At 33.5% G+C, this 12,344-nt stretch overlaps 2 protein-coding genes across 2 annotated transcripts; one reads left to right on the plus strand and one right to left on the minus strand.

Annotated features, from left to right (window-relative positions):
• The first annotated feature begins 90 nt into the window (after nt 1-90).
• Nucleotides 91-1,524, plus strand: LOC107958462 (LOB domain-containing protein 24). Its single transcript, XM_016894240.2, has 2 exons — nt 91-692; nt 1,082-1,524. The coding sequence occupies exons 1-2, from the start codon at nt 540-542 to the stop codon at nt 1,382-1,384; spliced, it is 456 nt and encodes a 151-aa protein (XP_016749729.1). The 5' UTR covers nt 91-539; the 3' UTR covers nt 1,385-1,524.
• Nucleotides 1,525-4,476: 2,952 nt separating this feature from the next.
• Nucleotides 4,477-7,191, minus strand: LOC107958461 (probable N-acetyltransferase HLS1). Its single transcript, XM_016894238.2, has 3 exons — nt 6,861-7,191; nt 6,562-6,692; nt 4,477-5,512 (listed from the first exon to the last, which is right to left on the minus strand). Exons 1-3 carry the CDS (start codon nt 7,068-7,070, stop codon nt 4,654-4,656), a joined length of 1,200 nt encoding a protein of 399 aa, XP_016749727.2. The 5' UTR covers nt 7,071-7,191; the 3' UTR covers nt 4,477-4,653.
• Between the last annotated feature and the right edge of the window lie 5,153 nt (nt 7,192-12,344).

The raw sequence follows: 12,344 nt of genomic DNA on the forward strand, positions 1-12,344 counted from the left end.
TATATTGTTATGATATTAAGTGAGATAAGAATAAAATGTAAAATAAATAAATTATAAAAGTTTTTGTTTAGTTAAAAAGATTTTAGCGAGAATACACCCAAAAGAAGCTATATATGTATATATATTATAATTGTTTCTCCCTTTTTGTTCCCCAGTTAATTAAAGAACCGTTGGGAAGCTCCAAAGCTTTTTGTCCGCAGAATTTGAGAAATCAAAATAATAAACAGCATTAGTGTTTCTTCTATAAATTTTCTTCTTGTGGTTTTGTTTATTTTTTATATTCTTATGAAATAAAAAAGTTGCCATACTTTCTTCTATCCAAGTCCAAGCTCTCTGCAAATATGGCAATCCCCTCCCCCTTAGAGACTTTCCCTTTCATTTCTCAATTTTTGAAAAAACTAGCCGTTTCTCTTTTCCGACTGCAATTCCCTAACCCTTTCGAATTCCCTTATATATTCTTAACTATAATCTTCACTAGATTTATTTCCCGAGAACTGAGATTCGGAAAATCTTTGTTGGGTTTCAATAGATTTTAAGCCATGAGTTCTGGTCGTTGTGCTGCTTGTAGATATTTGAGGAGAAGATGCACCCAAGATTGCTTTCTCTCACCTTATTTTCCCTCTAATAATCCCCAAAGATTTGCTTCTGTTCATAGAATCTATGGTGCAAGTAATGTCACAAAACTACTTCAGGTATCTATATATATATCGATTTCCTGATTGTGGGTTTTACATTTGTCTTTAGATTTTTTAAAATTAGATTTTAACTGTCAAACTTTCTTTCTGTCTTTACAATTTTTTTTTGCAAGTTCAACATTGCATTTAATTTTGAAAACTCTGTGTACTTAAAAATGTTATGTTCAACATAATAATAATAATAATAATAATAATGAAAAGGGTGGCGTTGCTTAATATTTGTTGACATTGATTTTGATAAAGATTTTAGATATCTAGTGTCATAGGACAACCAGTGGGAGATGATTGACTTAAGCATAGACTTAATAGTTTTTGAAGGAACAATAATGTTGAGGGTGAATGAATGGAACACTTCTTTTTTAACTTAGTTCCCTCTGATCATCCAGCGACTTCCAACCCATTTGCGATCTGAAGCAGCGGATTCCTTATATTTCGAGGCACAATGTCGGCTTGAAGACCCTGTCTATGGCTGCGTTGGCCTCATATTTCTGTTGCAGCAACAGATACATAGTGCAGAGAGTCAGCTAATTAAGACTCAAGCCGAGATTGCAGTTATGAAATCCCAGACCCAACACCCCCAAACTCAACCATTCCGAGCAATATCCGGTTCCAACAATTTGTTGCTACAACAGTCGGACAATGATGCCAACCTCATTTTCTCCAACCAAGTTTCTTCTGGGTTTATTTAAGATTAAGATTCCGTGTGTTCAAATGTGGTGAATAACACGAAACAAGCTCTAGTCATCATGCAGTGAAAGTGATTTATATTATATGAAACTTATGTTTTTAGGTTTTATTATATGATAGTGATACCGTATTCCTTGTTTTCCATCTATACTCTTTTATGTTCCTTTAAAAGCATCAGTATCCATCACCTATATCCGATGTTTATCCAGATGTGAATACGATGATATGATCCTCCAATGATTCTTCAAACACATTAAAATCTTGGAAAAAATTGAACATACTCATGTCGGACATAGCTGAGCTATTTATCCTCAGTATGAAAGCAACTGTACTGCTTACATCATATTCCCCTGTGCTATAGTTATGCAGGCTCCCCTTGTTGACAACCAGTATCACCAAAGATAAAATAGTCTTGACATCTTTGCTCTAATATGGTTCATTCTTGATAGCTAAAGAAACACTGAACCAGATAAGAACTGGATAAGTACATCCATGTACAGTGTTGTTAGTATCTAGGATCATTATACTGAGCATTATTGAAGTCTTTGTGAGAATAATTATCATACTCCTTTTGGAAATGTCATCTAAAATTTGTCTTGTAAGTTGGGAGTTTCTCCAATTCTGACCTGAGGACCTAAATTAGTAAAGCAGATTGAATTATTTCCAACAATAACTGTTTCATTCCCTCCCAAATTAGTATGGTCTTTGGTATGCATATGGTATAAAGTAATAAAAAGGCTTCACATACAGATGTTAGCTGCCATCACTGGTTTCAGAAAGTTCCTCCTCTCAGTGTAAGCATACTGCTCTTTTCTTTTTTGTAATCTGAACTCTGTGTTGTATAAGCTGAGAGTTAGTTCTATTTTGACCCGTGCAAGTGAGTACCCAAATTAGTAAAGCAAAAGGAGTTATTGCATGACAGTTCTTTCCTTCAAGGTATCTGCTACACTTTAATTCTTTGTCATATATCTGGTATAAAGTAATTAAAAAGGTTTCAAATGCTGATTTAGCTACTGTTTATCATATTGGTTCCTGAGAACTCTACCTCTTATTTATATATCGTGTTAGTTTAGTGGTATAATCATTTGGTTTTATGTTTAAGCTTTTATAGCAACAGTTTTGCAAAGATTTTTCAACATTGAATTCGTCTCAATCTAGTCAGTTGCTACTCCCTTCTTACAGCTCATCTTAGAAGTCCAGACCTAGTTTTTTCTCTTATGATGGAAATTTCATTTCTCCAACAGCAAGCAGGATAACCTGCTTTTGCGAAACTGATGCAGAATAAAGCAACATGTTGCCATCGGTTGTAAAACAATGCAAAGCATGAACAACAATGAAAATAGGGACAGAGTGTGTTAACGAGATAACATATCAGCTTAAGAATTCTGATCATCAGTAGCCCTATGCATCATAGAAGTATTAATGAAGCATGAATTCTCTGTTGCTGTTCCGTACTTTTGCATCTAGCTTTTCTCTGGAATAATATGAACTCTTTAAATTGAGTTAGCTGTCAAGCGCACATAACTGAATGGGGATTGCTTCTTTGTGGTAATGACATGTCTTTTGTGATTTTGAGATAGTGGCATAACAGAACACAGGTTAACCTTAACATGACCAACTGAATTAACAATGTCATATCTTGGCCAGAGAGTTGACCATGAGCTTTTGACAGAGTGAGAGTCAAGAGTCTTAGCCATCTAGCTATAGTCCAAAAACATTTACTAATAAATAAGTCTGGTTACCAGAAGAACTACTGCTGCTTGGATAAATTAGGCTATTCCTCTTGCCATTCAAGACTGCTGCAAATTTACATTTTATTGCACCATTCTTTAGCATTTTATATTGACCCTTTATTTTTTGTCAGATTAAAATTATAAGTGTTCATTAGAAGATGATGAGGGTCTTGTACAAGAGAAGGCAACATGCTTTGATTTTTGTACAGTTTAAGCCAGACGGTGTTCTACTAACTGACTCAACCCTCTACTCCACAAGGCATTGGAACTAGCAGAACTGGTTTGCTTATTAACTTGTTGAAATTTTGAACCCAAAACTTGAAATCCATAAATTTTTCATGAGGGATTGAGCTGTGCAAATGATGTTCCAGGATACATGTTGGTAGTAAGTTCATATTTAAATGGTTGAATCAGTTTAGGCATTGATCAAGAAGTTATAATCATAAACTATTGATGAAAACTAAGGTCATTCCTCAAGCAATCCATCACCATCCCAAATAAAGTAAAAAAAAAAAAGGGATTTCAAGGAAACTGTTAGTCACTCTGTAAGTAGTAGCCCCATTCGGCTTATATTTTGAATATTTATTTGATTGCAAGCACTGATATAATGTAGACCTCTTTAAGGGTTAGCTAAGCTTTTGCTTCTCAATATTCTCTAATTATTTTCTAAAAATAAAAAAAATGTTTTATTTAAATTTAATTTATAAAAACATATCTAGATTAATACAAAAACATTTTAGTAAATAATGAAAATGGGCAAACCAAATGAAACCGGGTATTCAAAATTGGATGAATAAATGCTTTAGATGGACGATCACAAAAAGTATCATAACCAAATCATCTCAAAGATCGAACATACCCACCCATTGATTCCGTGTGTCTAGTGTTGGGTATGTGTTTGCCAATTGCCGACTTGGGATATTATTATTGCAATGTTGGTCCTAAGCCGTACAATTTGTTTTCAAAAGGACACCTGTTAGTGAGGGAGAGCAGTGGTCCCTGCAATAGCGAAGCTCATAACTTGACAAATGGGTGGAGATGGATTTGATTTCTTTTAATCTGCATTGTAAGTTAATACATAAAAGTTAATGTGAAATTCTACCTTTACATTTAAATTTAAAACTTTGTTTATTGAATTGGATTCTCAGCCGAAAGTGTCTCTACTTTAGACTATAATACTAATATTTGGATGACAACAGATCATTGAATTATTTAAAGCAAAGTAAAACCACGTACCTTTTATCAATCTCTAGAATTTGAGTCCTAATTAATTTTATATTTCCCTACACTCACCTCACCATAACATCAAAAACCAAAATTTTTAAGCTGGGCATGATAATGTTTTTTCCGCTTATAAAAACCTTTTTGTTCTTAAATTAGGATAGCCATATTTAATTTGTTACTTAAAAAAAATAAAATGATTAATTATTACCATTCAATTGATTTCTTTGATATGGTAATAAACAATTAAATGTTGTTCTTGTAATGAAACTATGATCATTTAAGATAATCATTATCAAAAGTTTAAAAAGAAAATGTCAAATATCACGAGGGTCGACAAAAATCAATGGTGAAGAAGGTCGAGAGTTCAACCAATCAGACAGTCCACATTTTTCGTCTGATCTATAATTAAGCTTTTTGATGCACCATAAATCCTCAGACATAGAAAGCTTCCTCCAATGTGGGATAACCTCTCGAACAGGGTCTCTCTGCCCCACCTCCGCCACCACTGCCCCACACCCATCATCATCTCGACCCATGTTATGGGCGAAGGCACATAGAGATTTCATAAGACGGGGTCCATTCTTGCCTTCCATGTGTAAACCATACAGAAAATAAACCCAAAACTTCCTGAACACATCGGGAAATGAAGGCAACATCATCCATGGCATCCAGGCATCAAGCACCCTGGAAGCCATGCAACAAGCGTACGTCAACATTGACACCCCTTTCACCTGCAACCTGAACAATTGCTTGGTGCTCCAAACACTCATGATAGCGAAACTTGGAGGAAGAATCCCTGTTTTGGGATCCCATTTGGGGAGACTTTTCTTTGGTAAGGCCATGAATGTGCCCAAACTCAACTTGTTGGACAAAATCTTTTCTATGTCTTTAGGGAAGAATTCTGAATTTGCAAATGCCCGTCGGTACAGGGTCTCAGCCAGCTTTGGATTGAGTTGAACGATGGCTATGCCTGACCCTAATGATTTGTAATGAGCATGAACCGGCTGCACTAGCATTGTTGGGGTGCGGAATTTGGTGTATTCACATTTTCTAGTGAACAAATTGATGGATGCTTCATTGGTGCAATCTGTGGCCATATATACGTACTCTGCTCCATTTTTCTTACACCATTCTTCTAATTTCTGAACAAGTTTTTTCCCAATGCCAAGCCTCCTGCGTTTACGAATAATTAGAACCCTCAACTAATTTCATTGAGACAAAATAAGAAACCCCTAATAAGATTGAAATAATCAACAAACACATGCATACAAAAATCTTTCATGGTGACTAAACAGGAGAAAAACAAATAATAATAATAATAAAGAAGGCATTGTGGACTGCATTAATTATAAAGTGAATCACACAAAGTAACATTCCAAAACACAATGATAAGAAGCATTAAGCAATAAAAAATAATAAAAGACACCCTCAGGGAAATAAAACAAGAGAATAATTCATATAAAAATTCAAGAATGACATAAGAAAAGGCGGCAGCATCAAAAGAATTCAGGAGACATTTGGGTGGACCATTACACTAAAAGCATAGAATGAGATAATAAATACCATTTTCTACATTTTTTCCCTTTTTCTTTCCTGGAATAAGTCATTTACAATTAAGTGGATTCAATACAAGTGTCAGTGCAAAACTAGTTGGCATTTTTCCTCTTTCCATTTTACATACGAGGAATATTTCATATTTGTTGGGAAAATGATAAAAATTTAGGGACTAAATTGAAAAATTATTAACTTCACCCCTGAATTAAAAGTGCCAAATGGGGCTCGAAGAAAGCACGAGAAAAGAAAAACAGTTTTAGAATTTCAGGAGAAAATGCAGTAGAAAAGGCAAAACGGAACAGGTTCTCTCCTGTTTCCTGCCTTCATGTACTAGCTGCTAATAACTTGCATATAAGATTTCTTCAAAAAAACTTGCATATAAGAAAAAAGAGATTATGTGAATATCACCTTTCTTTACAAAAAAAAAATACTAAAAAAATGCAAAAATTTTATTATTTTCACTCAGATAATTTTTATATTTTTATTGCATTTGAATATGTTTTAAATTTTAATTTATAATAAAATATGTTTAATTTATATCCTAATCTATATTAAATAAAGAATCACAATAAAAATTTAGGTACTTGAAAACCAAAACAAATTCAAAGATGTATATATTTTTTATTATTTTAGGCAACCATAAATATATATGCATGTATAATATATACCTGTGGGAAGGAGCAACCCTTAAACCCAGAATATAAGCTAACTTTACATAAAGTGAATTCCCTCTTGTTACAGTTTTTATACATCCTCTTATAACTCCTACTATCTCTCTTCCATCTCCATATTCCGCGACCTGTTTTTCAACCCCCAAGACAAAGTGACATCAGCAAAGTAAGGAGAAATAATCATGTAATCATAACTTTCACATAGAAAACTTTGAACATGCATATATATATATATATAGAATGATGTTGGGATTGGGAATGAGAAGTAATGGGATTAATTGATAAAGCATATATACCAGCATGATGTGAGAAGGGAAATGGCGGACTCTACAAATGGGGTCACCTAAAAGGTCAGCCACAAGTGAAGGCTTTCCTCCTTCCCCAATTTCACATCGTCTCTCCATCTCCTCCACTCCCACCTTGTCTTCCTCTTCATCATACTCTCTCACCACCACCCCCACCCCCACCGTCGGTGCTGGATTCACAGCCGCTATTTTCACTGACATATTAGCAAGCAAGAAAGAAACAAGAAGAAACAAGAATAGATGGATGTAATCAAGGTGATGGAAGTAGCACTAAATATATACTAGTCAACTACTTGTCTATGTGTTTTATATAGTTTGCTTCGTTTGCTTTGCTTTCTATCTCTCTCCATATATAAAGAGTGGATTGTCTGATGTGTCAAAAGTAACTGTAGCTGTTTTAATGGAGTTTATTCTATTTCTTAGGGATGAGATGATGATGATGAATCATATTGAGTCACATTTTATTTAATGATACTTTTCTTTCCTTGCTAACAGTCATAACATTTAAAATATAAAAATAATATAATGGGCATATTATTATTAAAATATTTATAATATATTTCACGATTATTAACATAAAAAGTATGAATTATTTATATATTTATAAAATATTCATCATGTTAGAGTTATGTGATTCAAATCCCGTCACTTGTTAAAGAAATAAAATAGAGAGACAAAAAATGAGATCTGTAGAGACGAAGTTGCAAAATAAAATCAAAAGAGAGGCTGTGAATCAAAAGGGAAAACAACCAAAATAATTCAAACAATTCGATGAAGTTAATGTAGTAGAAGACTACAGTGATGGTGAACTCCTAGTTGCTTCTGTTGACAACTTTAAAGTAAGAAAGGAGTGAATCCTCGATTCTGGTTGCACTTCCCATATAAATCCCAACCAGGATTGGTTTACAACATTTGAAACAGTGTATGAAGGTGTTGTTTTAATGGAAAATAATGCTGCAGGTATTAGCACGGTCAAAATTAAGATGTTCAATGAAGTCGTCAAAACACTTGGTGACATACGACATATACCAAAATTGAAGAGAAATTTGATTTCATTGAGTACTTTTGATTCAAAAGGGCACAAGTACACAACTAAAAGTGGAATTCTAAATATTAGCAATGATTCTCTCGTTGTGATGAAATGGTAGAAAAAGATTGCCAAGTTATATGTTTTGCAGAGTTCAACAGTTATAGGTGGTGCAGTCATCGCTTCCTCTTCCTTGTCAGATGATGATGTTATTAGGCTTTGGCATATGCATCTGGGGCATATGAGTGAAAACGACATGGTAGAATTAAGTAAAAGAAGACTTCTTGATGGACAAAGCGTTAGCAAATTAAAGTTCTGTGAACACTACGTTTTTGGGAAGCAAAAGAGAATTTGATTCACCAAAGGAATCCATAACATGAAGCGAACGCTAGATTATATTCATTCTGATCTTTGGGGACCATCTAGAATGCCTTTTAGGAGTGGCGCTAATTATACGCTAACAATCATTAATGAGTTTTCCAAAAATGTTTGAGCATTTTTTTCTAAAGCAGAAAAATGATGTGTTGTCCATGTTTAAGGATTGAAAGACTATGATAAAAAAGCAGATAAGAAAACAGATAAAACACCTTCGCACAGATAATGGCTTGAAATTTTGTTCTGGTGAGTTTAATGAATTGTGCAAATCAGAACGAATCATGAAACACTTGACAATTCACCATACTCTACAGCAAAACGGTATGGTAGAACAAATGAATAGAATAATAATGGAAAAGGTTCGATGCATGTTTCCGAATGCTTGTTTATCGAAATTGTTTTGGGCTGAAGCGGACTCTACAACATATTTTCTAATTAACTGGTCTTCGTCCATTGCCGTTGAGAAAAAGACTCCATAAGAGATATGGGCGATACTCTTGCTAATTATTCTGATTTGAATATTTTTGGGTGTCCGTCATGTTAATAATGGTAAATTGAAGTCTAGATCTATTAAGTTTGTTTTTATTGGATATAAGGCTAGTGTTAAAGAGTATAAATTATGGTGCCCTGAAACTAGGAAAGTTGTAATTAATAGAGATGTTATTTTTTATGAGACTGCTATGTTGCATAACTTACCTCTTAAAGACTCTTTTGATAAAAAACCAGCAGAGATCAAATACACATGCGAAGTAGTTGGAGCTTCAAATTGTTCCAAGATCTACAACAAAGTCTACTCCTTAGGTTAGTATAGAAACTCAAAGTATAGTTTTTTCTTCACCACAGTCAGCACTACAATATTCTATTATCAAGAACAGACCTAGAGGAGAAATTAAACCTCCAAAGAGGTTCACTAAGGTTGATTTCGTTACTTGTGCTTTAAATGTGGCTTAAAAAATAGATGCAAATCAAGAGTTGTCTACTTATTTCGAGGCAGTTAGTTGTGAAGATTTAGGCAAGTGGATGATTACTATGCAAGAAGAGATGGAACCACTTCATAAGAATAGTACATGAAACCTAGTGAAGCTTCCTAAAGGTAAAAAGGTTGTTCGTTGTAAATAGGTGTTCAAGGAGAAATAAGGGACTCTAAGAGTTGAAAAACCTAGATATAAGCAAAACTGGTTGCAAAATGTTACAATTAGATTCCAGGTGTAAACTTCATAGATATGTTTTCTCCAGTTGTTAAGCATAGTTCGGTTCGAGCATTACTTGGTATTGTGGCCATGTATGGTTTGGAGCTTGAGCAATTAGATGTGAAAATAATATTCTTGCATGGAGAACTTGAGGAAGATATTTACATCCAACAACCAGAGAGTTTCATAGTCTCAAGAAAGGAAGACTATGTTTGCTTGCTGAAAAAGTCTCTTTATGGCCTAAAACAGTCACCTAGGCAGTGGTACAAGAAGTATAGTTCATTTATGACTAATCACGATTTCAAAACAAGCAATATTGACGGTTGTATTTATTTTAAAAAAAAAGTATTAATGGTTCATATGTATATCTACTCCTTCATATTGATGACATATTGATAGCAGCCAAAGATAAAGGAGAGATAAGAAAGGTTGAAGCCCAGCTTAGTGAAGAATTTGAGATAAAAGATTTGGAAGCAACAAAGAAGATACTTGGGATAGAAATTCTCAGAGATAAAAAGCATGTAAATTGTACCTAAGTCAAAAAGGGCACATTGAGAAAGTTCTTTGCAGGCTCAATATGCAGAGTGCTAAGCCTGTTAGTACTCCTTTAGTAGCCCACTTCAGACTTTCATCGGTCTTGTCTTCGTAATCAGATGATAAGATTGACTACATGTCACGGGTTCCATATTCAGTGTAGTAGGATCTCTCATGTATGCTATGGTTTGCTCACGTCCAGATTTATCATATGAAATTAGTGCAGTTAGTAGATACATGGCGAATCTCGATAAGTAACACTGAAAAGTAATTCAGTGAATTTTTAAATACTTACGAGGTACTATTGATGTTTGCTTACGGTTTGGAAGAACTAGAGATGGAGTCATTGGGTGTGTTGATTCTGATTTTGCTGAAGACCTTGATAAAAGAAGATCTCTCACAAGGTACGTCTGTACTATTAGGGGTTGCGCCATTAGTTGGAAAGCCACTTTGCAGACTACAGTTACTTTGTCTACTACTGAAGTTGAGTACATGACGATTACCAAGGCTTGTAAAAAGACTATTTAGTTGAAGAGACTCTTTTTTGAACTCAGTAAAGACCTTCAGATCATTAAAATATTTTGTGATAGTCAGAATATCATCTTCCTTACAAATGATCAAATATTTCATGAGAGAACGAATAACATTGATGTTCGGTATCATTTTGTGCGTGAAATTATTGCTCGTGGCAGAGGCAAATATAGGGGGCTGGTAAGGGCACCGGCCCCTTAAAATGAAAAATTGTTATTTAGGCCCTTTAAAAAAATTTTAAATTTTAAATTAATAAAGGTAAAATTACACTTTGACCCCCCTAAAATTATAAAATTTTGATTTAATCTTTTAAAAATTATAAAGATTTAGACTATTAAAAATTAAAATTTCATTCAACCCCCTAAAAAAATTTTCTGGCTTCGCCCATGGCTCATGGTGATATTGTTGTTAGCACTCGTGATAATCCTGCTGATATGATGACTAAGTCACTTCCTATAGCCAAGTTTTAACATTGTTTGGACTTGATCGGTGTTCATTGTTGAAGAATACCTTTTACGGGATTTCATGGAAGAGATGGAGAACTTGTTCGTCGAGAATTTGTGTCAAGGTGGAGATTGTTAGAGTTGTGTAACCCGAATCTCGTCATTTGTTAAAGAAATAAAATAGAGAGGAAAAATAGGGGGATCTATGGGGTTGAAAGGCCGAGGGCTATACTTCTTCTATTAAACATTGATCATAATAGGGTTGTTTAACCCTTAAAATAGATGTAGTCAAACTCTTCTTATAGTGTGTGTTTTCAACATAGTGACTTTCCTTTCCTCTGCCCGTGGTTTTTCACAATAAGAGTTTTTCACATAAAATCTGTGTTATTATTTTTTCTTTCTTATTGCTTTGCAATTATTCCTACTACCATTATCGACGTTAATTATAACATAACAATATAACAATATAAGAGAATTGTGATTAAACCTCTTATTAATATATTAATTATTAAAGTTTAAGTCCTGTAATCCTTTCCCCAATTTATACTTGGCTTTATATAAAATGGTGGATAAGTTTATAAGGTTACAGTTATTGCTTTGTAACGTTCCAAGCTTCTTTATGATCATGTGATATTTCATTAGGTGACTATGATAACTATATGATGATGAAAATCATGACAACATAACTAATTAATAAATATATGTGATTATATATAATCTCTATGTACAATAAATATATATTGCATGCATAGTAGATATGATTAAAAATTTAGTTCTTAAAAAAACACCCAAATGATTAAAGATTGTGAAACGTGGTATTAGTGTATGATGTGGAGACCTGAAAATGGTTTTTATTTATTTATTAATTTCGTCAATTAGAATTTATATACAAATAATATTGAGAGGTAATACAATTTTAAATATTTGATAAAATTTTAATCACCATTCCATATAAATCAAATTATTTAAATTTTAAATTTTAAATTAATTCATATTTAGCATTTGATGCAACTTTTAGTATGATAAAATACTATAGTGGTTTTCACCAAATTATTGGGGAAAAAAGAAAGAAGCATGTAATATGTGATGATATTAATAATAACCTTAGCTTTTTGTTTATTTAAATGAAAGGTGGTTATGGTACATAATTAAGACAGTTGTAAGATTAGTGAAGAGCATGGGAGCTTCCACTTAATTTCTGTCCAAATTGTGGGTAATGCACAAATATTATATTTTTCCCACTTAAAATTGAAACATGATGATGCAGAAGGAGAGTACCAAAGAAACCTCATATACGTAATACATGTTGATGAGTGGTTTAATGTTTTTTGGGGATGGGATATACCAGGAGTGGGACAACAGATAGTCGAAGCAG

The sequence above is a fragment of the Gossypium hirsutum genome, chromosome A05 (genome assembly GCF_007990345.1).
Source record: "Gossypium hirsutum isolate 1008001.06 chromosome A05, Gossypium_hirsutum_v2.1, whole genome shotgun sequence".
Taxonomy (NCBI): Eukaryota; Viridiplantae; Streptophyta; class Magnoliopsida; order Malvales; family Malvaceae; genus Gossypium; species Gossypium hirsutum.

Bases quoted from the DNA above. Each gene is read 5' to 3' on its own strand.
- LOC107958461 (XM_016894238.2), bottom strand. From the start codon at position 7,070: ATGTCAGTGAAAATAGCGGCTGTGAATCCAGCACCGACGGTGGGGGTG. The intron at 6,693-6,860 runs GTATATATGCTT...GTTGAAAAACAG, and splicing joins TCCCTTCTCACATCATGCTG to GTCGCGGAATATGGAGATGG. The intron at 5,513-6,561 runs GTATATATTATA...TCGTAAACGCAG, and splicing joins AGGGTTGCTCCTTCCCACAG to GAGGCTTGGCATTGGGAAAA.
- LOC107958462 (XM_016894240.2), top strand. From the start codon at position 540: ATGAGTTCTGGTCGTTGTGCTGCTTGTAGATATTTGAGGAGAAGATGC. The intron at 693-1,081 runs GTATCTATATAT...CTGATCATCCAG, and splicing joins ATGTCACAAAACTACTTCAG to CGACTTCCAACCCATTTGCG.